This window comes from Photinus pyralis, unplaced genomic scaffold, assembly GCF_008802855.1.
Source record: "Photinus pyralis isolate 1611_PpyrPB1 unplaced genomic scaffold, Ppyr1.3 Ppyr1.4_LG7, whole genome shotgun sequence".
NCBI classification, from domain to species: domain Eukaryota; kingdom Metazoa; phylum Arthropoda; class Insecta; order Coleoptera; family Lampyridae; genus Photinus; species Photinus pyralis.
This window is the reverse complement of record NW_022170738.1, coordinates 3,086,072-3,111,643: the sequence shown is the minus strand read 5'-3', so window position 1 is coordinate 3,111,643 and position 25,572 is coordinate 3,086,072. Positions and strand designations below refer to the sequence as shown.

Here is a 25,572-nt window from a genome sequence, read left to right as displayed (position 1 = left end):
CATCGCCAACAACAACAACTTACACCCCTATAAGTTTAAGAAAGTGCAAGAGTTACGGCCGGGTGACCATGAAAGGAGGCTGGAATTCTGCAACTTAGTCGTCCAGGAGGAAGAAGCTAATCCGAACTTTCTGAGGAGCGTGCTAGTTACTGACGAGAAAGGATTCTCAAGAGAGGGGACCTTCAATCCTCGTAACAGCCACTACTGGGCGGAGCACAATCCTCATGAAACGTTTACGCGAGGATACCAGGACAAGTTTTCTTTAAACGTTTGGGCTGGCATCCTGGGGGACAACCTACTGGGGCCTTACATCCTCCCTCCGCGTCTAAATGCCCATAATTACCTGATTTTCCTGCGCGAGGTGCTACCAGAACTTTTAATGGATGTTCCAGTGAACTTGTACTGGGACCACTGGTTCCAGCACGATGGGTGCCCTGCTCACTACGGGCGGCAGGTGAGGGAACACTTGGACCAAACCTATCCGGACAGATGGATCGGCCGTGGAGGTGCGGTGGAGTGGCCTGCCCGCTCGCCCGACATCACCCCATTAGATTTTTACTTGTGGGGTGTGATGGAAGCGCACGTCTACGAGACTCCCGTCGAATCCGAAGAGGACTTAATTGCGCGCGTCGTCATGGCCGGAGAGGCTGTTCGCCAGGACATAGGAGTCTTCACGCGAGTTCGAGGGGAGTGGTTGGCTAGATGTAGGAAGTGCATTGAGAACAACGGTGGCCACGTTGAACACTTGTAAACGTTATTGCTTTTGACTGTCGTTTTCCCTCCTTCCCTCCCATGTCGCTTCCTCGCGCTAACTCGCTCTGCATCGCTCCGCGCGAAACGTCGGTCGGTTGGGTTGCCTACATACAGGCGTGAAATTCCAGAAGATAAATTTGGTTCTGGCGCCCTTATTTTGGATTTCCGACCCCAAGTGTCCTATATGAAAAGACTTCCCCTAGGCACCCCCTATACGCTCCCAAACGGTGGCAGGTACTATAGGAATCACCCTGTATGTGATCGAACGGTATTACGACTTTTAAGTGAGCAACCTCTAGAACAAGGTGAATGACCTCTATGGCATGTGACCTCAGAGTCAACGACCTGGCAAGGTTATCTTAGGGATTAATTTAATCAGTAGTTTCTAGACATCTTAGGCCCAGTTATACAATGTCAGTTTAAACTTCAGTTTATAGTTAAATTGTGGGTTAAAGGATTTGATTGGCTAATATTTCACAAGTTGACCAATCGTGTTTCTGAAATGTGTCAGTTAGTGCTAAACTACCAAAATACACATTATTAAGCTGATAGTTTCTGTTGGCAGTAATTTTTTTCCATACCAGTATAAGAAAATTTGCTGTGACAGGCACAGATACCACCCCGCACAACTGCGCATGTGCGATTCTGCCTATTTATGTTGAAGAATATGTGTACCAAATTTGGTTCCAATCGGGTCAGCCATTTAGCTGGAAATGAGAGTACAGACGGACCCACAGACCGACATCATAGAGATTTTGTATGATTCGGATTCATGGTGCTTCAAAACGTGTATTTCAGTTAAAAAAGTGGGGGTCATTTTTACCCCAATGCAATACCTCTATTACTACCGTGCGAGTGGTAAAAATGGTCCGAGAGTGTCAGTGAATGAAATTAGAGCAGCCATTGTATAATGTGTTGCGTATAATTTGAACATTTCAAAAGCTGGATTTGTAAATCCATCGTCTACCACCTTACGTTCTTACACTTATCATGGTCCAAAGTAACAATGCGAGGATCACGCCTGACGGAGACTATGCCCTGTGGTTCATTTCATTGTTTTTTGTGATATTTTTATTTTATTTAGCCTTTATTTTTGAGTGGGCAGGGTTCCAGCCAAGGCTGCTCTACCAACTCAACCCACTATACATTTACAAATATCCATGCCCGAACCAGGGACCCTTAGCACCACAGTTCAGCTTTAACTGAACTACGCCACACGGGCCGGCGCCTAAAAAACCACAGCGCCCTCTATTGGGAACAGAATTATCACTCTATAAGAATCTACAATTTCTCTCTATGAAGAAATTTAAGTGTGGTCCACTAAACACCAACCACTATCAGTAGTATGTGAAAGTACTTATATAGTTGTAGAGCGAGATGGCTTATGTTATTTGGTCTGTTCAGTGAGTAACGAAAGTAAGAAAAGAAATATAGTGGTAACACACAAATTATAAACACTCCATGAGAATAAGTGGTCTTGGGCCCCTAGCAGACTCCTATTTATAAATTATAAATTCGGCTGGAGTCATAACCCGTTTGAAATTAGCATATTAAGAAATCTAGTAACCATATTTTAACTAAAGTTCATTTTACTGCTGTCAACTTCACGTGGTTGAATTTGAGGTTATAAACTTCTGTGTTTGTTTATCTAAATCTAAAATATTTGTTCTACTTCTCATGCATCGCCCTTATGTTTATTAGAGCACATTATTAACCAATTTCGTAAATAAGGAATAGAAAGTAATTTTATTTATTTATTTATAGCAAATAGGATTTATAAAACCCCGCTGGTTTTACTAAAATTAAGAGTTATAACTCCTGCGTTAGGTCACCATGTAAACCTACTCAATGATTTGTCAAATCTTAAAAATGCGTAAACCGCCATTTAATAGTTTGTGATTAGACCAACATCTAGTTAGATACAGGGTGTTATGTATAATATTGAGAAAAATGATAAGTAAATATTTTGGGCATATGGTGTTTATAGTATTTCCTTCTAGTCAATAGGCAGAACTTCATACTCGCATGGCTGCACTTATTGGATGTCACGTGAAAAAAATATTCCCATAAGGCCAGGTCAAATGTCAAATGAATTTTGCGAGCATTGCAAACTCTTTTTCCAAGAATACAAGCCTCTTGTTGACCATTTGCTGTTTACTCACCAGACACAATAGGCTCCTGTCTGATTTGTGCCAAAGTTGTAGCTTTTTACTGTTCAATTGAAGAATTGATTTAGAGGGAAGGAAAATTGGCAATGGTTTTAAAGCTTGGAAGATGTAGGTGGATTTCATCATTGTGAAACCTCAAAACAATTAATAAATGTCCAGTTGTTACTAACAAAACAAACTTGAAAATCTATGGAAACACATTTAAAATAGAAAGGCGGACTTTACTAAAATATACACTTCATCGAATAATCAATTGAACAAGGACGCCTGTACACCAAACCATCAATTAATCATTTAAATGGCAATCAAATAAACGATCAGCCAGTATGCGTTAATAATTGATTATTTAAAAACTTGAATAATAATAATAATAACGGCTTTATTTAGGCGGGGTGTCAGTCAAAGGCTGCTATTAATCCCAACCTTGAATCCAGACTTAATTGGTTAAACCAATGGTTAAACTTTATTACAAAAATAATCGATAATCAGATTGGCTGACAAAATTAATACCAAATTATTGATTAATAAGGACTATCATCCTTAAGCTGATTTGTTCGCCCAGCGCTAGAAAATAAAATATGGCCAAGAAACCAAATATGAACAAAAATGTGTTTTGCGCTTAAAATATTTACCTCGTTTATAAAACCGTAATGCACCAGTTCTTGGGCTAGCGCAGTGGGGGTGGGCGTTTCAGCTTCTGAAATAATACACGTCAACTGTCGATTCATTTTGTCATCCATTCGCAGTAAAATTGTCATCTATAAAAACACGAAATTACTAACGGACAACTGAGGTATAAGGACGTACTGCTAATTCACAGCTGTCTTCGATAGACTTTACATCACATAACATATTTACAATTTTTCGTGTTTCCGTGTCGAGAGGTTCGGGTGTGACCGACTTGACAGACTCTGCCATTTCGGGTGAAATGGCCCTCGATCTGGCCGGAGGAGGTTGTTTGGCACCGAAGGCCGTTAACGGATAAATGCCATTTCTACACAGAGAGTTTTAAAAAAGTGCTTTATTATTGTTAACAAGCTTACTTAACATCCTCTACAAATTTTTCTAGTTTTTCAGCACCCTGTACATCCGACATTTTTATTTGCGTTGCCGGTTTGTCCAAATGATTTATAACGGCTACTATAACATCCGGACTGTATATCCTTTGCATGAGCTCATCTGTAATTGTTTCCGATATGTTTGCTGCGAAGAGAAAAATGGTGAGTAATCTCAGGCTTAAAAAATTAGTGCTACGCACAATTACCAGTATTCTTAGCTAAACAGTGCGCGGCGAGTAATTTAAGACTATGAACTTCGAATAATAGGGGATGAAAGAGTAGCTCTCTGGCGGTCGGCCTCTCTTGGGGTTCCGAATGGAGGCATCGCTTAATGAAATCTTTCTGTTGTTCGTCTTCCAGCGAGTCAATTGTCTTCGAAATATTCTCTTCCGTAACAATATTACCGGAATCTCCGTTACCTTGTATTTCCAAAGCAGCCATTTCCAACGCACACATACCAAAAGAATATATATCCAGTGCGGGAGTTAATGATGCCGATGCTAAAATTTGAAATAATTAGTGATAAATGGCAACAAATTTGTATCGAACTAGATTAATCAATATGATGTTCTGGTGCAACCACAATTAAAAGCATTTACTAACACCAAAAAGCGATCATTAATTAGAAAATATGGTCGCAAAGTCAAATCATAATCTGAATGCCTTAGTAACAAAATACTTTACACAATCATATCTTTTGTTTCCGGTCTAATGCAAAAATTCTATTCTATGGATATTTCCAAAGAAAAACTACAAAAAAACATTATACCAAGAAAGCAACTAAAAATATTTAGAGGCATTTGCCATACCCACTTACCATTATATGGTGTACAACCAAACATAATTGATGGAAAAGTGATAATGTAGCGTGCAGAATTTCCTCAGTACGATATTGACATGTACCAACAGAACAGGATATAGAATATCAATAACATACAACAACGGAAAATGATAAAAATGTGATAACATTATTAATTTAGTTCAGGAGCATTTGAAAATGAAACGTCAACCCATGTTGACATATTTTGGCCTACAGTGACCATCATCAAAATAATAACACAGTGATTACAGCAACACATGTACACATCCCTCATTAATCAGCAATAATTTACAAAAAAAACAGTTTTAGTAAAAACCAGCAAGCACCCACTGGGCAGTAACGCTTATTGAAATTGTTTGAACTTAATTTAGAATGGAATTTTAGAAGACTCTTTCTGAGATTTCACCCAAATGTTTAAATAGTAGGCCATGGATTCATGGAGATTTTATTTATCTATGGTAACAAAGACCAAACAATAAAACTCGTTGACGGTAGAATCCTGTCATTTCAAAATTTTGAAATATATGATATAATATTAAAATATAACCGTATGAAAAAGTATAGGTGGCATTTAAAAAATACCAACTTTGGGTCAAATTTCAGAAACGGGGGTTCAAAAATTTTTTTTTACTACGCCACTACATACAAAAATCTAAAATAGGCAGTTTTTGCCCTTTTTCTACCATACAAACTTTTCGTATTCACCTTGTATCTCAGAAACTCCTCCCATGAATCCTAAACCACACTCGCTAAATATTAATGAATGTAAACAGCAACTAATTTTACACCCAAAAAATTATAGCCACTTACAAATTATTCAATCCTGCCAACTACATATTTATTCTGTTCTATCAATTGCAGATACTATGTAAACATACCTAATTCAGATGTAATAAACGGATGACGTGCACGCAAACGAAGGAAAAATGATTGTTTTCATTCCAAATTTCAAAAATTCCAACAATAAAAAGTTGCATTTAAATATGGCGAAAAATTTTGGGATTTTGGGGCTTTTAAAAACACAAGTAGAAACTGTAAACCTTGCTTTAAACATTTAAAACTTATAAGCTTAGTGAAAGGAACCAGCGAAAGTAATGTTCCTAAATCGATAGAAGACGGAATAGTTGCTTATTAGGAAGACAAAAGTACGCAAATTTTGAAATAAGCAATAAAATTAAAAAATATTGCAAATTTTAGTGTTAAAAATCTGAGAACAATAAACAAAGCTATCCCGCTGCCATAATGTGGGCAATCTATTGCGATAATCTGTCAATATAGGGAGTTAAATAATGCTACAGTAACTGTACAAAAAGATAGTATGGCCATAATGCTCCATATCGGCCATGTTTTTTCCAACATATCATCGAGCTGATTGGTTTAACCAAATTAGTATATGGTTACAATAATGCTGTCACCATTGTGACCAACAAAACAAATTCATCACCTTGGTTTGAAGCTTATTTTCAACCAATCCTGTGTATTTGACCAAAACATGGCGGATTTCCCCAACTACCAATAGAAAATAAGACCACTGTCTAACCACCACAAAGTTGTATATAGTAAATAGAGAAACAGTGTTGTTGTGGATAATTGACCCCAATTGAATCTTGCGCAGGCAGTAGGCGAGTGTGCTCACTAACCAGTACAACATAGCTGCGAGCAAAGCAAATCAGCTGATTCGTGTCAACTACATAAGTATGTGGCCACTGTAGTTGGAGTTATTTTTCCACGCACAGGTTCTATGCACTGCTCCTCTATTTACTATATACAACTCTGTGATGACCACACTGTCTCTATAGAGTCACTGTAAGTAATGCTGTCTTAAAGCTGCATCTGGGGACTATAAATAAAATCAAATTAACAATAAAATCAGAATCATTTTTTAAATGACAGTCTCCTAATGTAACCTAATCGCCGGAGGAGGGGGGGGGGGCTGAGTTTTCCTCTCTAAAGATGCCAGGTCAGTGCTTGCTCCAGTGTTAGCAACTCACCCGGGGCGATCTTGAACTGGCATGAGTTTGCGAATATTGAGGCACTGGCTGGGGTCTGATTCTAGAAACTACGCGTGGAGCCTATCCACCCTCCCATACGATGGGAATGACCCTCTCCTCGATAATTTGAATGGAGATTTCATTTGCTCTTTTGGAATGTATAAGAAATTTGGGATATAATTTCAAATTTAACTTCTTAAATTTGGTATTACTTTTTAACGAATCCACTTCAATAATATTTCACGGTAATAAATAGCTTCAGGTTACAGTAAAATTATGGATAGAACACAAAGTGTTTGTAATAGTTAATTAAGTGATTTTTAAATCTGTTACTGTACTACGTTCGCACCTCCAGATGCAGTATGGGATCTTATGGACTAAATGGCTCTCTTACTAATTTGCGTCATTCTTCGATAACGCTATCCTTGTTGCTCACCGCAATGATGCCAAACTGACACATGACTAAAATGAAATGAGGCAAATTTACACTACATTTTTGTATGTTAGGAATTAAACTACCCTGTATATTCCAAATATTTTTTAAATAGTGGGCATTGAAGACAAGTTAGAACTTTTTTTTGGATAGTATAAGAGAGCGCCAGTTAGACGTTTTGTGGCAACTAAAGATAATTTTATTAAACTTTACACATAAAAATATGACTAATTTTCCGATGAAACAAACATATTTAACACTTTTGTAAGTTTCGATCAAAAGCCGATACTATGTTATTTTGAATTTTATTCACTTTTCGTATTCTGCATTTAATTCTAAAAATGTTAATAAAACACATTGGATAGTTGTTGAGGAAAATAAAAATTTCAGTTTTTTTACTGGAAATAATTGCTTGAACTCGATATTTTTCCATAATTAAGTGTCATCTTTTGTGTACGGTTCGAATATTAGAAAATGGGTTGAGGAGCAACGCTAGCTATTCAGTGACGTTTGTCAATTACAAAAACAACACACTTAATTTTTTTAATAGGATGCATATTTTTTATTACACTACACCTATCTCTTACAGATTATGATTTATTTACGTTTTTATACCACCTTCAAAAAAAAAATAAATGGTGGGCTTTGTCTCCCAAGCTTGTCAAAAATAATTTGGACCACTTAATAAATAATAATAGTTCAACTTTTGCCATGACACTCTTTTGTTTATTTTATGGCAATTTTTGCAGATTACGACTTTCAGCATCCTGTACAGGTTTTAATTTAGTTCATACACATTTTAATATTTGTGACCAAATTTAAACATTACTGTAGTAAATTAACAATACCAAATAACAAGGCAGTTCAAGCTATTATCCATTGCGTCTTTAACTACACATAACTGAAACAATTAACGGTTCGTTTAACTAAGTTAACATACTATTTTATTTTAGTTTTAAAAAGGTGCTGTAAAGCTCTTCCCTGCTGTTCCAAACAAATTTCCATTCTTTGCAACAAACTGGAACTCGTTGCTGAATGCTTGACACATTAATCTGCAACATTAAAATAAGCACACATTTATGCATAAACAAAAGAGTCAACAAAAGCTAGACTATTATTTATTAATTGAACCGAATTATTACTGACAAGCAAATGTTGGGAGACAGACGTCAAAACCACTTATTTATTTTTTATACTAACAAAATGTGACTGTGGTGTAACAAAAGCATAAAAGAAATGTTTACATTGTTTTTGTAATTGGACGAACGCCACTGTATAGCGTTGACGTATTTTCTAACATTCGAACATCGGTTCAGATACACAAAAACAAAAGATGGAACTTAAATATTTATGAAAAAATATCAATGCGCGAAGGTTTTCCAATCGAACAGTATGAACTCATTTATTTCCAGTCAAAAATATATATTTGATTAAAATGCATAATGGGAAAACTAAATAAAAAACCATCATACCAAGTATCGACTTCCGGTCTAAGCGACAGTGCCGCCCATCTTGAAAATATTTTGTTTGGTTTTATCGGAAAATAGCCATACATTTTATGCGTCAAGTTTAAAGAAATTATCTTGAACGTTCTCCCTTGTATTTTAGACGCATTTTCATGAGGTGACAGACATTTTTTCATTCACATAGCTTTTTGTAATTAAAATATTGTTTACAATAAAAAATATTGCAACAACCCCAAACCGGAAACTTATATAAATCCAGATAACACAGCCTTGTGGCATGGAATAAAAACCTTTCCATTTGAACAAAGTATGAACGTACTGGGAAAACAAATGATTTTACAGCACCTAATTTGAATGTCTGAACATGTTGGTGACGTGTACAGTTTTTAAATTGTGAACTTTTTCATTTGATGAGAATGAGTGGTTTGTTACTGGCATTCAATGATTTATTTTGCCGCTTGACAAATTTGGTGCAAAAAGCATTCATTTTTCTCCTAAACAGCTAACATAAATTAAAGTTTTAATGGTCTATAAATGTGACGGTCTCTTATTTATGTTGTATTTAAACATGATAATAAATATATTGAGTACAAATGAGTCTAAATTAATTGCTTGTTCCAGATTGCATAAAGATTAAGAGAGAAAGATTGCAGAACTTCGTATTGATTAACAAATGCAAATTTTTAGTAGGAAAAAAACTTACCACCATATTCTGGAGCAAAGAAATGCATATTTTTAATATTCTCTGGGCATGTTTTGACATGATGGTTTATCGAATCAGGTGCAACTAAAGAAAATGATAATAACAATTAGTAATGAATTTGGAGCTGCCTTTTACAAGCTAATGATTAGCAATTGATGGTAAAACAACTATCGAATCGCTTTTAACGCCAATTAGATGCAATGTAGTTTTTAATTGAAAGATGAACACCCCACACCATATTATGATGAGTGGGTCAGCAATGGACGCATTATGTTAAGCTTCAAAAACGATTAAGATCCAAGCAAGCAAAAAACCGTTTTACAGAGTATCTTTCCTCGTGCATTCCGAATGAATGTAAAACTGAAACCCAAACAGTAACCTCTCCACGCTTCCAGAACTCTAGTTTCCTTTACTAAAATTTTTTTCTGAGGTGTGACGGTCCAAAATTGACTAACTAGCTCCCGAAAGCTTGGAAGGCGTTGTACATTCATAAATGAGCGAGAAGAGATTAACGGAATTATGTCCATTTTGTACCTTATTGCATTGTTCAGAAATTCCACATTTCCGCACAGAATATGCATAACGGTAGTCAGCTGATGACGAATTCAAATAGTAAATCGCCATGCAACAACTGGGGAAAGGCAAAAATCTGAGCGATGCGTAACAGTTGTTTACCAAAAAATCCTCATCATCAGCAAACTATCAAAAGAGAGCCAATAAAAGCGATTAATATCATGAATTTCATCATTGATTGATTGTCAGACGAGGTGATTACCTGATCCAATTTTGACGAGGCCATTGTGCTGTATAAATATGGTATCACAGGTGAGATTGCCGTGGATGATTGGCGGGGAACAGGAATGCAAGTAACTGGAAAGAAAACACACTGCAGATCAAAGTACTGATGTAGTCCGTAGTCCGTTCTCGCTGGAATGTTCTGCCACAAACATGGAACTTTAATGTTTCGCATTTGTTCAATAATTCTATGTACTACTTACTTGTACATTTACACAGACATGAACTTAACAAAACATTAAACTTCACAATCTGCACTGTTGTAAAGCATAGTTATGAAGTTCCGTAAATTAAAACTTTAGTGCTCACTTACCTTTAGGTTGGTACTGTGAACACAGAGTTAACAAATACAATACAAATACAATAGAATAATAAAATTATCGAGTAAATATATAGATATATCGTCAACTTACAAAACCTACACCTATAATTAAACTTACAAACTAAAATATTAGGACATATAAATTCCGCAAAAATATGTAAAAGATAGAGAGCTTGGCTCGTTAGTTATTATTACCTTAAAGCGGAGAGGATCTGCTTACACCATCGTCGCCATGCTTGAAGGGGGAGTCGCTTTACGTTGCGCTTTGTACGCTTTAGGAACTGTTTCAGTGATCCAGACGACATGTATTCGGTGATGAATATAACCTGTAAACAAATTCATTTCAATACTAATTTATTTTACTAATTGCAATATTAATTTATTAAAGAAGGTGTCCGAAGAGAAGAGTTTAGCCCCGCCCCCCCCCACTCCCCCAAACAATCCGACAAATAGTATTGAGCAAGTGAGATTAATTAAAAACAGCTAAATTTATAGTAGCAATATCGAGGGGTAGACCACCTAGTATTTTAGTGTACACCAATTTACTATTTACCACATTTACGAAACATTTACTAATTTACTATTTAATTTACTTATTTACTCATTTACCATTTCATTTACTCATTTACCATTTCATTTACTCATTTACCATTTCATTTACTCATTTACCATTTGATTTACTCATTTACCTCATATTTACTCATTTGTCATTTCATTTACTCATCTATCATTTCATTTATCCATTTATCCTACATAGCTACATACTCAGTTTCGAATGTACCATGATACCCATCCACGAGGGGGAAATCGCAAATGGAATTTTGTACACCATACATCCATTTGGTGTGGACATCCATGGATATCCACCGGGCATCTTTGGAGATCCTCGGAAATCATCTGGAAATCCATGGATATCAACAGATCTCCATGGACATCCTTGGATCTCCATGGATATACTAAGACATCTGATATGTTTTTGGAAATCCGCCGACGTCTTCAAATTTGCTCTAGGACCTTTAATTACACACCTAGGTGCATTGGAAAGCCGGGAATAGCCATTGATGATAGAGAGAAGTTCAGAAATATTCCCTAGAAATTTTACCATACCGAAATCTGTTGCAATCGTACTAAAGTACAAGCTCTACAAAAAAGTCCATCACAGTTTTTAAGGGCATTTTTGCAAAATGATGTGTAAAAAGGTAGCTGCTGGCTGGCGGGCTGGCAGCAAATGAGGGCCCATAGAAGAACGCTTGTAGAAAGATGAGGAGTGTACATGCACCTACCAGGGCCGTGTAATTAACAACTTTAGGGACGGGGCTACATGTGAAAGGTCGCCGACATCTGGGTACCATCCCCTACCCTGCTATACTAACCTGAAGATTGTTGAGTTTTTTCCTATCTTCTTTCATAGATTTGATCTGATTGCTTTCAAATTGGTGTCGGATAGATCTTAAAAACGCGTACAACTTCTGCGTTTTGTGTTTTTTTCCTAGGGGCGAAATTAACTACCTTTTGCAAGGCGCGCGTCTTCGAGTGGTAGTCGACTTAGTGCGCCCAAAAGTTTCTTAGAGCTCTAATCGCGGTCTCCCTATTTTGTGGCGGGTTTTTAGCGAAATGAACGGTCGTTCGGAAGTGGGTACCGACAAAAGGAATGTGCTAGCCCCCGACAAGATCTTACTGATGCTGGACTCACAACTTCAAACACGATATATATCCTGACTTTACTATAAACGGTCGTAGTCGATCGGTGCTCGCCCTTCCATTGGAAGCCTCCAACAGCCAAAAACATGATGACTTTTCAACGATGGCACGTGCGTCTTCATGTAACTGAATTCGTAGGTACGGATCGCTTTCGATATTTTCTGTAATTTCGGTAGCAAAGGCCTTTGATTCCAAAGTCTCTTGATTTTGATCAACAAACATCGATATTAAATAAAGCTTTGGTCGTGGTCTGTTCGAAAATGTAAGGATAAGTTAAATTCTTCGTCGGAATTCCGCGTCGCCGTTAACAAACCAGAATGACCTTATTCTTAAGAGATTTCTGTATACGCTCGAATTCAAATTACTCCTTTAATTATAAAGATATCGGGAGACACGGTTTTTTTCATTCAATTTTGAATCTTTACATTTTTACAACCTCAGTACTGACGACTGACTAGAAATTTACTTGTTTGCACATTAATAATGAGTAATGATCGAATTCAGCAATCACTTTTATCGCTAAAAAGTAGGTATACATAACATGGAAAATCAGGGGCCAAATTCTTGATAGAACAGCTTCCTAGCTTAAACCAAAAAGATTGTAAAAGTTTGTAGTTTAAACAAAGAAGAAATGTGGATTACTAGTTTTATGACATCACGGCGCTAAAAACTCAGATAATAAAAAAACGTGTTTGACCTCGTGTTTGAAATTATGGCACAACATTTTTGGCGAATTCAAAATAACCCAATAACCGTTTTGCGTAAAGAACAATCTTAATTTTGGAACATTTTTTTCTCCGTTTTTAGCGCATTTCCACAAAAATAAAAAATAAATGCGCTATTGTGGCTACTTATTTTTATTTATGTCTTACTAACATATCATAGCACATTTTATATCTGTGATATGCGGGCATAAAGTACCACTGTATGCCCTAGCTAGAGCATTAAGTATCACCATAGTAACTCATATATACTTAATGACAAAACAAACAAATATTTGCAGGTCATTGAAAATTAGAAACGCCAATTATTAATTGTCAATACCTACTAAATCACAAGATTGCCTTTACTTGGAATAGTTTCTGGAGTTTCTTCCTCATTCTCGATGAATTGAATTATTTAAAATTACCTTTGACGTTTGGATGGTTTCAATCACATTAACAAATTCTAACCACGCATACTTGATCAAACATAATGAATTATTTTGTAAATAATATTTACTTTGACGAAGAAAACTATTTGTAAGACATAACATTTTGAATGTACCACGTTCATAAACTGATGTTTATACTCTCGGGCGACTCTCGCCCTCGAGAATATAAACATCACTATTATGCCCTTAATACATAAATTACTATTACATATAGTATATACACGGTGTTCATTTTTCGAGTGCCACTATGGGGATCTCGCATATTTTAAGAGATAGATATTTGGTTAAATGAGGGCAAAGTTGCGAATTTTCGTGTTGAATCATAATCTGAAAAGAAATTTAAAATATCTTCAATAGTTTTGAAAATATTGCAAAAAAAAGAAAATGTCTGATTTTCGTTTTTAATTTTTTCATAGTAAACTAATCGTTCTAGACATTTCTAATTAACACATTATTCAGACACTTTTTAATGGAGATTTCGAATACGGCATCCCGTTTTCAATACCTTTTAAGATGACGGGGAAACACGTGACAACATTCATTTTTCTTATGGGCGCCGTTTTGAATTTTCACATTTTGAGATTACGTCTTTTTTTCTCTTTACAACGATATATCACACATGGTATGGTTCAGTAACACATTTTTCCTAAAATTGCAATTTTCATTTTCTACGAAGGGTGCTTTGGAAAAACAAAACGTTCTTTTGTTGTGAACAAAAGGTCGACTTATTTCAAGTAGTGTAATTTACGTTTGTGCTAGATTTATTGCGAAAATATTATTTATTCTCAATTATTTTGTTCTAATTTGAATTATAATTTTCTTGCAAAACGAAGGTTTAATTCTATTCAGATGAAAATCTCAACACAACTAGTTCTTTGCCAACGGTCCAACCAGACAGATGGATGAAACTGTCAAACTTTTTAAATTTTTTCACGATAAAAGAACATTTTATTTTTCCAAAGCACTCTTCCCGAAAAATTAAAAAGTGTCTGTATAATGTTTTTTGCGATATTTTCAAAACTACTAAAGATATAATTTCTTTTCAGATTATTATTCAGCACGAAAATTCGCAACTTCGCCCCCATTTAACCAACTCTATCTCTTCAGGTAAACGAGATCGCCATAGTGGCACTCGAAAAATGGACACCGTGTATAGGCTATAGCTAAAATAAACGTCGACGGTTGCGTTGGCTACCAGTGTGTCAACCAATGGGATACTTGTTACTCCTAGGTTATTCCAAGAACATCTTTTGTGCGAATAGGTGTAATTGTAAAAGCGGCCTTTAATGGCTTATGTAACATTGGAAAATGGACAGACTATAATGTACGTTTCGAGACCCTTTCAATTGACTATATACATTGAATAAAAACACTATAAGAAGCCTAACGCTTATGGAAGAAAGCGCGACAAATCCCCTTGCACCCGCATTGGTTGTGACCGCCGAACTCTCTTTGCGGTAAATAGGAGGAAAGCAAATTCTCATTCTTCTCAGTTCAAGAATCGACTCTATTGACAGTGTTCCCATTATATTCTCAGTTCAAGCTCTGTCGCGCTTTATTTCCACGGGGTTAGGCTTCTTATAGTGTTGTTATTCAATGCTATATAGGAGTAGGAAGATGGACATTGGACTGAGCACATGTGGAGGCACGGGTTGTTTTCCCGCGAAAAATTATCTACACTAGCAGTTCTCAGGTTCACCTATATCAGCACTTACCAATTCACAAGTTTTTATTACCTAATGTTTCAAATATTAAATAGTGGTTGTTTAATAGTTTCGTTTAATTAGGAAAGAATAAAGAAAGAAAATACGCGTATTCTCATATTGTAGTTTGCGAGGATATGGCGAATAGTTTCATTGGACTCTCTATCAAACATACTTTCCACTTACTGTTTATCATCCATTAACCGATCATTTTTTCATTTATAAATAATTTACCCTTTATTTACCAATTACCACTTATTTACTTCTCATTTCCCTCGTCATTTACTTATTTACTACTTATTTACCACTAATTTACTCATTTACCAGTCATTTACCACTAATTTACTCATTTACCAATCATTTACCATTACGTGTACACTCATTTACCAAGGTGGTCTACCCCTCGAGCAATATTCAATTGGAATGAAGATCTGTGCAATTTTGTAAATCCCCCCCCCCCCACCCATTTTTACTTTTACCCCTCTCCTGTCTAGGACCGCATAATATTCCCCCGTTACAAGGGAAATGCGCACATGAACATGATTAACATTTTTTTTTCCAAAATATAATACCATACAATCTTTTATTTTTTTAAATGCATTTATTTTATCAGGCCTTAAAAACCAACCCCTGCTGATTCAAATCAAAAAAATGGGGAAAATAACTCCATAACTCGCTTAGGTTTGTAGGTTTTTTTCATCAAGCTCATAAAAAGTAAATTGTCTTTTAGCCTACAAAACAAAAGTCATCCATTTTTTTAAATTACCATCTCCAGTCTTCCCCTCTGTCCTTTGTTTTGAGTGGGCGGGGCTAACGCTGCTCTACCAACCCAACCCACTATACATTTACAAATATCCATGCCCGGATTCAAACCAGGGACCCTTAGTACCGCAGTCAACCTTCAACTCAACTGCGCCACACGGGCCGACTTACAAATACACAAATTAAAATTCAAAATTTCTTGATTAAAAAAAAATTTTTTTTGGGTAAGATGTTTCTGTCAGTATGAAGAATAATTTCCAGCATTTTTTTCTTGTCCACAATTATACATAAAAATTATGTGTGCCATTCTTACTTCCCACCCGTTATTTACATTAGACTGCTATTTTCTACTTGCCGCCCTAACTTTTTGCCAAATTTGAATTGGAAACTGCTGCAACACAAACATCTACATGGATCTGTTCTCTTCCGAATCCCTCAATTTTATTGTTATCAAGCGACAAAACCTATTACAACAATGGAATTGTTTCTCGACTGAAAATTGTTGCATATGAATTTGAAAAACTTACTCTAGGTTTATCGTTGTGTGTATCAGTCCAATAACGATGAAACTTCACAATATTTGGATGTTCGAGTTGCGTGAGATTCTCAAACACAAGTTGAATTTTTTCTTCTTGCGCTTTGAAATTCTTCCTTTCAGAAAACTGTACTTCGTTCCAAACCACTTCGACGCCTTCTTCGGTATCCATGGCCAAATAAGCTGAGTCAATACCTGGTACATCCCTTTGTTCGACCTGTTCAGACAAAAAGGAAATCGTTAGTGCGAGTGAAATATTCAAACAGTTTTTTGTATAATTGTTCAGTGTACATTTCCAGAAAATTGTCCATAATTAATGATCTAGATTTATATATTCATGGTCAAACTGAATTAGATTTTCTTAAAGAACAATCGAATTTTTCCGTGAACTAATTAATGGTGCTTGAAAGTAGCATTCCTGCATACTTCCAAATTGACTATTGGAATCGTTTATGACAACGTGTTTGGTACCTACTCGAACATATCTCCATCCTTACATTTTAAATAGATTGTGTATTTACGCGAAATCCCACTTCCCGTCAGCAAAAGTCAATGAAACGAAAATACTCAACAGGATCTTGGTTTTGGTTTGTCAGTTATAAAACAATTTAAGCTGAATGTGGCGGTTGCGGTTTCAAAAATAAGGAGTAAATGCATGTCTTTTGGGATTTTCCGTATTGAACAATATGAGATATTGTTCCCTTGTGTCAAAGGTTCTCAATTTTTTACCACAAGCCAACATTTTGGGATATCCACTAATCCTGATCCATCGGATATGCGGATACCTGTTCTTTGTCTCCATTTCATTTTTTAGTAGTTCTTAAAAGCTGCTTATAGTGTGTACATAAAAAAAACGGGTGGCGCCAAAGAGAAAAATAAAGTGGAGCTCGTTATAGGTTCATGTAAAAAAAAAACACAAATTTGGAACTTTGTGTGACTTACAAGGGATCCATATTAGACTCTTGGTTTATTCGGAGCGAATATTCGTACAAAAGTAACATTTTTTTAAAATTTTATACACGTTAATTACATACAGTTTCAGACAGGAGACTATTATTTGTGATGCACTTTTACTAATATTCTGTATGCATCCGGTAGTTATTGAGATATTGGCATTTTTTGAAAAAATGTTCTTATTTTTCATTAGGTGTAGTAGGCTTTGGAAGCAATCGTTTCATTAGGAAATTTTCACCCGTTACTCCAAAAAGTGTGAACGCAAGCACCCGCGTTCCAAGGATCGGCGCTATTAAATATGAGCCGGATTAAAAGTCGTGTTTCAGAATGCGAGCTGAGTAGGACGCCGAGATTGTTTTCTATCAAGATAGAAATACGTTGGGAGTAATGGGGCACATAGGACGTTGATCCCAATCAGATATCCAGGTCCATTAGTCCCAACGTATTTTGACTATTTAATAAATAATTTCGGCGTCCCGATTACTTGGCAACCTCACGTTGCTCCGGCCCTAAGGAAGATTGCCTCACCTTAGATATTTATAATTATTTAATAATATCCGAGATAATATCTTTGAATTTCGTTCCAAATCGTAGCCATTTAAACGTAAACCAACCGATCCATGCAAATGGAACGTAATTTGGTAGCTCTCCTATTTACTTTGCATTTCATAATGAACGCGACGCCTAAAACTGGGCTTCATTATTTCTGTAAATCTCTTACCAGACGTAATTTCACAAACAACGCAAATTGTTTTGCTATTAAGCGTAATGAGAACAGTTGCATTTAAGGGTTCGCGCCCTGTTATAAATCAACTCGCCGTGTTTATAAAGGATTTTTTTCACTACTAGCGTCTGATGACATGATTATTAACCTTTTTTCCACTTGTAAAGTAGGCTTTCTCGGCATTTGTTCAAAGTGGTTAATAATTTTTTATTATTAACTAGTAGTCAATAATGAAAACTGTCATGCTGTCACTTTTAGAAAACACAACCCGAAATTTCGCTCAATGAACGTTTAGACAAGTTCTCTAAAACGAATAATTGCCACCATTCGCAATTTCCAGAGAAATTACATACCTAAAATTATCACATTTTGAAAAAATTCGAACGAAATTACTCTTTGAAAAATCTCAATGACAGAACAAAATACGGCCTATTTGACTTGTACTTCCACGTACTTGATTGACATGTTAAATTAATAAACAAAAATTCTGTCCAACCGTTAACTCTCTTATCAATATAATATGTTAATTTAGAGGATTTCAAGTGCTAGTAGTGAAAAAAATAGTATATATACCACGGTAGAGAAGTCTCTTATTGCCTTCGCACCTTACACCCCTCGGCGCAAGCGCCTCGAGATGTAATCTTGGTGCTCAGGCAATAATACTGGACTTCTCTACCTTGATATATAATGTACTATTTTTACGATATTCTGCTGTGTGCGAGCTGATATCGTTAGCGATTATGTAAATTAATTAATTTTTGGTTTTTCTAGACGTCCGTTCATGTGTAATACTTAAATTATAATCAGTTATCTGTGTTGGTAAGTTGAATGAAATTTTTTAATTAATTAATATTGTGTTTTATCACTACACTGGGTAAATCACATGTGCGATAATGTTTATTATTTATAGTATTGATTACTATGTGGTGTGGATCGATATTTTTATCTTTGGCGCCACTGTCTGACTAAATCCATTTGAAACATGTGTCACCATTTGTATGTGCCAAAAATGGCAATATTAACTTCCTTTTGATGGCATCCAAGTGCATACCATATAAAGGTCTCAAGTGCGTTCTTTTGTACGGTCTTTGAAATAAATGAGTTCTACGAACTGAATCCAGCTCCAGAATTACAGTTCTTCGTTGAACGAACGTTTGAATCTAATTCTTGTTGCGATCTATTTTGCGGTTATTTCCGGGAAGACAATGCAGATTAATATTGGCGTCAGACGTACATTTGCAAAAATTAAGACGTTAATTGTTAAGTGTCGCGGTGATTGCATCACTATTACCGCAAATCTTAAATTCATATTTTGTGTGATTCTTACCAATTAACGTAATTAGTGTAGGAGAAAATAGTTTCGTAACCTATTTTCGTCACATTTATCTTTTCCATATTTGTATTTATGGAATTGATTAAATTCATTGGAAATGTGCCGTTGTTTTATATGTGTAATGTCAGCAAAAATTATTACTTCATTCTCCATTAAATCGCATCATGTCTTCGTCGTCTTTGCTTCGGCGTTTCTTTGTCACTACCTTGATATAAACGCTACAGTAGGTATAATTACAGGAATAAGCAAAACCGGATCACTACCTCTGAGACAGAGCCTACAATTTCCTATGGAACGAAAAAGAAATTTTGTTAAAAAATGGGCTACATTCTTCCGAATTCAAAAACGGTAAGAGATAGCGGATTCGGATCTTGTGCATCTAATTAGCATGAAAATGGTGGTCTATTTTTTAAAAAAATAATTTATTGCTCGATAACTCCACCCATAAAAAGTTACATACTTCCTAGTTAATCAATCAATAAAAATAACCTAAAAGTGAGTTTTTTGTTCTTTTCTTTTATCCATCTCATCCACTTCTCACCTCTTCACCCCTGTTTCAACACATCGCTCCTGCTTCTCTTTGTCCTGTCCACATCCCAGCAATTCCATAGCATGTTGTTTATGTCCTCTTCTTCTTTTCCACATGTTTGTTCTTCTTGTCTACATCTCTTCTTCCCTCTCTCTTCCACATCTAAAGGCCGACACAGACGTGCGGACTTACCTCCAGACTTGCCTGAACGGGTAAGAGCGTTCAGGTAAGTTTGCGTGTTAGTGCATCAAGTGCGATGCGCGTTCACACCAAAAGTGCGGCTCGAAGGAAATCTGCCAGTGCTTGATAATTTCGAGTAAGTGCGAAGGCATTTCGCTCGTGTGTAGGCTAGGAACAGCTTCAGTTCAAGCTTTCATTGATTTGTTTCAGTGTTTTCCTGTCCAAGATGAGTGACGGTCGCTTGTGGTCTAAACAAGTAACGACAGACTTTATAGATTCATACCGGGCCAACAGTTGTTTATGGAAAATCAGTGTTTTCCACGTCTTTATAGCCACATTTTCGTCCAAGCAGACCGCCGCACTCGTTTCCTATAACTGCTTGCAACAGTTACGTGTTTCACTTAGCACGCAACGGCTGCTGCAATTAAGCAATAGTCCTCCGTTGTTAATACACTCATCTTCACCACGGTCAGGTCAGAACTGAAATGCCAAATGTCTTCGGATTTACTTGAACGCTGTGTGTCCTCTGGCTTCATTCAGACTTACTCGCGCACTTGCCTGTTCAGGCAAGTCCGGAGGTAAGTCCGCACGTCTGTGTCGGCCTTAAAGCTCGTCATTTTTTTAAAATATTTTTCTAAGTATTTGGTAAGCACTTTTTTATTGGTGATCGATGGAGAGGTTTGGTTAACCAATAAATTTCTATACGTTCTGGATACCGAAGAATTTGTTAATCGAACGTGAGTTGAAAGTTTGATCTGTTCAAGTCTTAATAAAAAGTTATTATCGGACAAGAATTAATTGTTTTTTCCGCAAACAATGTCACGTGCGAGATAAGCGATGCAGGTATTTTACCAGTTCTGTGGCTGTAGAGAAATTTCGAGTGTAGTCGGGAATAACGATTTTGATTTAATTAAATGGTGTGGAAGAATGAAGAGCAAGACTGTTTCTGGTTATTTTGAAAGAGAGCATAATTGTCTGTCACGCTAACCGGTACCGTCAGTCCAACCGGCTATGCAGTTTTAAAAATTAAAAAAAGACACAATCGTCCTCATGTTAGTTAAACAAAAGTTACAATTTTTTTCCAACCATGGCCATCTAGACTCAAACGTTTAATTAATTTTTTCACCAACCTCGTATAAATTACTGAAAGCAATGATCAGGTGAAAAATTGTCTGTAAAATCCAAAAATGTATAAAGTGTACTATGTAAAATTTAAGGTTACTAACCGGAAGTAACGGAAAAATACTATTTCGAGCATTCAACATTCGGTTTTACTCAAGATATCGTCCACGGTCCAAACTTCCGTCGGAATATCATAAAGAAATCAGTTGGAGGGGAGAGAGGGGAAACAGGAATCGTGTAAAACAAAAACCTTACCAAATGTAGTCATTTGCATATTTGATTTAAACAAAAAACATATGCTTAAGGTTTATTTGTTTTAAATAATAATTCCTATGTAGGAAACAGTTTCATAGGTTATACGCAATTAACATCTGTCTTTTGCTTCCAAGGCACACTCTCGAAAATAAACAAGTTGTAAATCAGCATACATGATTAAAGCGCATTTTTGGTAAGACAGGTAACAGGTCAGTATTTTATTAGAGAAGTTTAAAATTATCGATCCCACGAGTAATTTTGAGTGCGTTAAATAATTAATTTTATTTAATTTCAATTGAGGGTAGGTACGTCTTTATTTTGTAAAATAAATCACAAAGTAAATAATTAAGTTTTTATACGGGTACCGCTATCTAACTGTAAAATTATAGCACCTCCGAAAACCATATCGAAATTATTTTCTTAAATTATCGATCTCACAAGTAATCTAACTCAAAATAGACTAGAGCCTGCACATCTTCACTATAACAGAAAGCTTTTAGTGAAAATTTGAAGTCTTTAGCTATTGTAGTTGCTGGGATCTAACCCGGACAGCCGGCCAGCCAGCTATAACGAATAGCGTATTTTTTTTCAAAAATGCGATAAAAATAAGAGTAGGAAATCAGAATGTGTTTATATACTTTTAATTAGGAAAAAATTGCGTGCACGCCATATTTCTTAATTGGCATTATGGGATTAATAGATAGAACAGTCGTCTAAATTTGACAAGACTGAATTCCCTTTGGAGATTACTTTTTAACAAAATTCCCCTAATCGGTTTCTACGAGTTCAAGGATCAGTGCCATTGAATATAATCCGGATTAAAAGTCTGGTTTCCGAATACTCTAATACTTTAATACTCTATCAAAAAATTCCCCTACTGAAAATCATATGCGATTCTTCGTATCTTATTTTGTACAGTACATTGTGGTGTAAAGTATGTAGATATTATTATTAATAAGAATCCCAAAATACAATACCACGGCCACAACAAAAATAAGTTACAAGTACACCATTCTGCCACCTAAATACTCGTTTTATTTTTATTCAAACAAACAATTTCAATTTCATTTCATACGATTTGAGGTAACAGGTAACTATAAGATCCTCATGGTGAAACGCGAAAAATGGGAACCAAATCAGAAAACAAATACAGAATTCAAACTTGAGGTTGATAGAATTTAACGGCATATAAAACGTAAATATGCCTCGTCTCGTAAAATGCAACTTTTACCATGACATTTCAAGCGCTAAAGTTGCCATTGCCACTTGTGACATTTTGAACGTAGGTACGTACGTAAAGAGTCCACTTGTCTTATATTATACTGCAATTGAAGATGATGAGTAGACCGCCCCGAGAGGTTCTATTTTAAGCTAATGAGTTTAAATTATACATGTAATCGTTTACAAAATATGCATATGGAAAGGAGAAAGTAGGTTTTTCTACGACTGTCTAGCGAACCTTCCCTAATTTTAGAAGTTTAACGAAATAAATAATCTTAGATCAACTGTTTAATATTGTCATATTATTTTTATTCACTGTACCATGATCAAGGTTACACCAGCTGGTACTGATGCGATCCCGGAAAATTGGACCGGAGCCAATTCGGTTACGAGCGACTTGTACATAATTTTTCGTATCGATTCCGAAAAAAATGCCATTTCGCTCGAGGGGTATATCTTTCTGTGCCAACTGTAATAAATATTTTCATAAAGGTCGTATCCTTGGCATTGGAAGCGTGCGCTTTTGTATTTTTATTTCGACTAATTACCTAATTTACTTCTATATGCACTGCGACGTTTGTCACGCTTCGGAAAAATATTAGAAAAATGTTTGAGATGTCGCCAATATTTTTCGTCAAAATTTTGGGGCTTGTTGCCTCGATAATTATCAAGTGCACTTATGCGCAGGATGACTTTAAAGTAGAACTAGGTTGCAACAATTGCAATTATTTATTTTTATTTTATAATATTTCGATCATGCTCTACTTATGATTTTTGTTTTCTTTTCTAAGTGCAAATTCCATTCTTTCGTGTTCGCGTGTAAGTGCCGAAATGTTTCTCCTAAATAAACAAGTGAAATGTGCGAAGAAATTCTGGGTGGATAATTGAAAGTCTTAAATAAACGTTTTAACGGTGTAGCTGTAGAGAGAAAGGAAAATCGTATATTTACTTATTCATGTACTTCAATCAATTGCTAGCTGCAAATTTATTACGTTCTCCTATTGGAATAAGTTTCCGCTACCAGATTTAGAAATAGTAATCTTTATGGTGAAATTACCGAGAGGATTTTGCCTTGAGGGCCAAGTACACTGTTTGTATTACATTGCTAACATCAGAATCTAATTGCACCAGGCATTATCTGTTGGTTTTACAAGATAGTCTCGTCCAAGTTATAAGACATACAATATTTCATCGTCCTCATTTCTTTTATCTTATTTATTTTGTGTTGTTTTTGTGTTAAGGTTCCTCATTTCTTTTATCTTATTTATTTTGATTTGTTTTTGTGCAAGATCTTTCGGTGCTGACATTTCACACCACATATACGTTAGAAATATTAGATGTTGGAGAAAGACGTATTTTAAAGAATTGTGTTGGCGATTGATGTGGCATTTGAAGAATTACAAAATGAACTTAAGAATCGGGACGCAGAGTTCGATGATTTGGAGACGATATTAATATCCCTACAAGAGCTGGCTTCCTTGTATGGATAAGTCACCTCCAATAGTTCAAAAATGTTGTTTTTTTGAAGGCACATATCTCAGAGAACTGTGTTGTAAAGCTTTATCCATATCACTGAAAGAGACAAAAAAGAAACTTTTGGAAAATCGTTGTTGTTTCGTGTATTTCCAAACTGGACATAAATGTAGAAGATGTAAAGCTACAATAAAATGTGCCGTTCGTGGACGTCGTCATTGAGTTCTCGTATGTCCAGAGAATCGGTCTCGTCAAGATTTTCATCAATCACAACAGACGAAGATCACTTCCTTTTACAATTACAATTCAACAATCCTGATGGCTTACTTCAGGTGATACGGATAAAAGTTCATGGCGAGAGGAACACAAAAGAAGTTCGAGCATTATTAGATTCTGAATCTCAAAGATCTTACGTACTGGAGGATGGTGGGAGGATGTTGGAGAAAGGCGTATTTGAAAGAATGTCTTGTTATAGTTATAAAAATCGGTTATTAAAAAAATGTATGAATTTGTTAACAGGTTCTCTAATTTGAACAATAAAAGTTGAGCAAATAGAATCGGTTAGATCTCTTTCCAACATTTGCTATTTCAGGCGAGTGATGTGTATCCTACTCCATTGATTTCTGCTGGTCTGGATTATTTCAAGAATGCGATAATGCTAAGGGAGAACACGACTAAAATAAGGTCCTCGTCATAGTAATAAGGTTCAAATTTCTACACATTGGCCAATTGTTTTGGAGAATTCGCCCTTTCAATAAGTACATAAGTGGACACTTGCTACTTCAAAAAAAGAATTCTTATTATTTGATCTAATTCACTTTACTAAAGCAATTGACCAAAATCTCCCAAAGAAGCAGAAATTAAACTAAATTCTGGTTTACTCATTAAATCCGTATCTTTGTGGCTCTTGATTATTAAATTATTCCGTCCCAACACCGCCAAAATTCCAAAATTGATGTGTACACAATTCAATGCAAAATGAAAATCAACCATGCAACAATGGAGCCCCACAAAACGTAACGGGCGGTCGATATGATTTAATCGCCATTGGACAATCAAAGTGACGTCGGATTTATAAAACCTTGGTAAGGATCGTTAGCTTCAACACCTCGTCAAGGCATTTCCTTTAAACAATAACTTAACGCCAGTTAATGTCAGAAACGTACGAGTAGCAATATATCTTAACATTAGCGGCAAATCTTTATAATTTATTGGGAAGGATTTGTAATTTAATTGCTCTCTCCTATAAATAAAACGATTTATAGTGAATTCTAGTCGCTTTGCAAACATGTCCCATTACAGCCGCGTAATGCTGAGCGATTAATTACCGAACAATGAAACCTAGCAATTAGTGCACAGTGTTAAAGTGCGGTATGAAATTTCAATTTTTCTGGCTTATTGTTGTAAGTGCCATCTGT

General features: G+C 35.8%; 1 protein-coding gene across 3 annotated transcripts in view; it reads right to left on the bottom strand.

The window, feature by feature from the left end:
• Positions 1-25,572, bottom strand: part of LOC116175723 (nuclear receptor-binding protein homolog) — a 153,674-nt gene that overhangs the window by 8,003 nt on the left and 120,099 nt on the right. Inside the window, exons 2-9 of one of the 3 annotated variants that reach the window (XM_031493982.1) lie at positions 16,356-16,580; positions 10,705-10,835; positions 10,168-10,262; positions 9,393-9,476; positions 4,180-4,479; positions 3,965-4,124; positions 3,729-3,915; positions 3,554-3,679 (exon numbers count right to left, since the gene is read on the bottom strand). In XM_031493982.1, the coding sequence (XP_031349842.1) occupies positions 3,554-3,679; positions 3,729-3,915; positions 3,965-4,124; positions 4,180-4,479; positions 9,393-9,476; positions 10,168-10,262; positions 10,705-10,835; positions 16,356-16,580 (1,308 nt within the window). The remainder of the gene's footprint in view (positions 1-3,553; positions 3,680-3,728; positions 3,916-3,964; positions 4,125-4,179; positions 4,480-9,392; positions 9,477-10,167; positions 10,263-10,704; positions 10,836-16,355; positions 16,581-25,572) is intronic. The other 2 variants (XM_031493983.1, XM_031493984.1) reach the window with 2 other exon arrangements.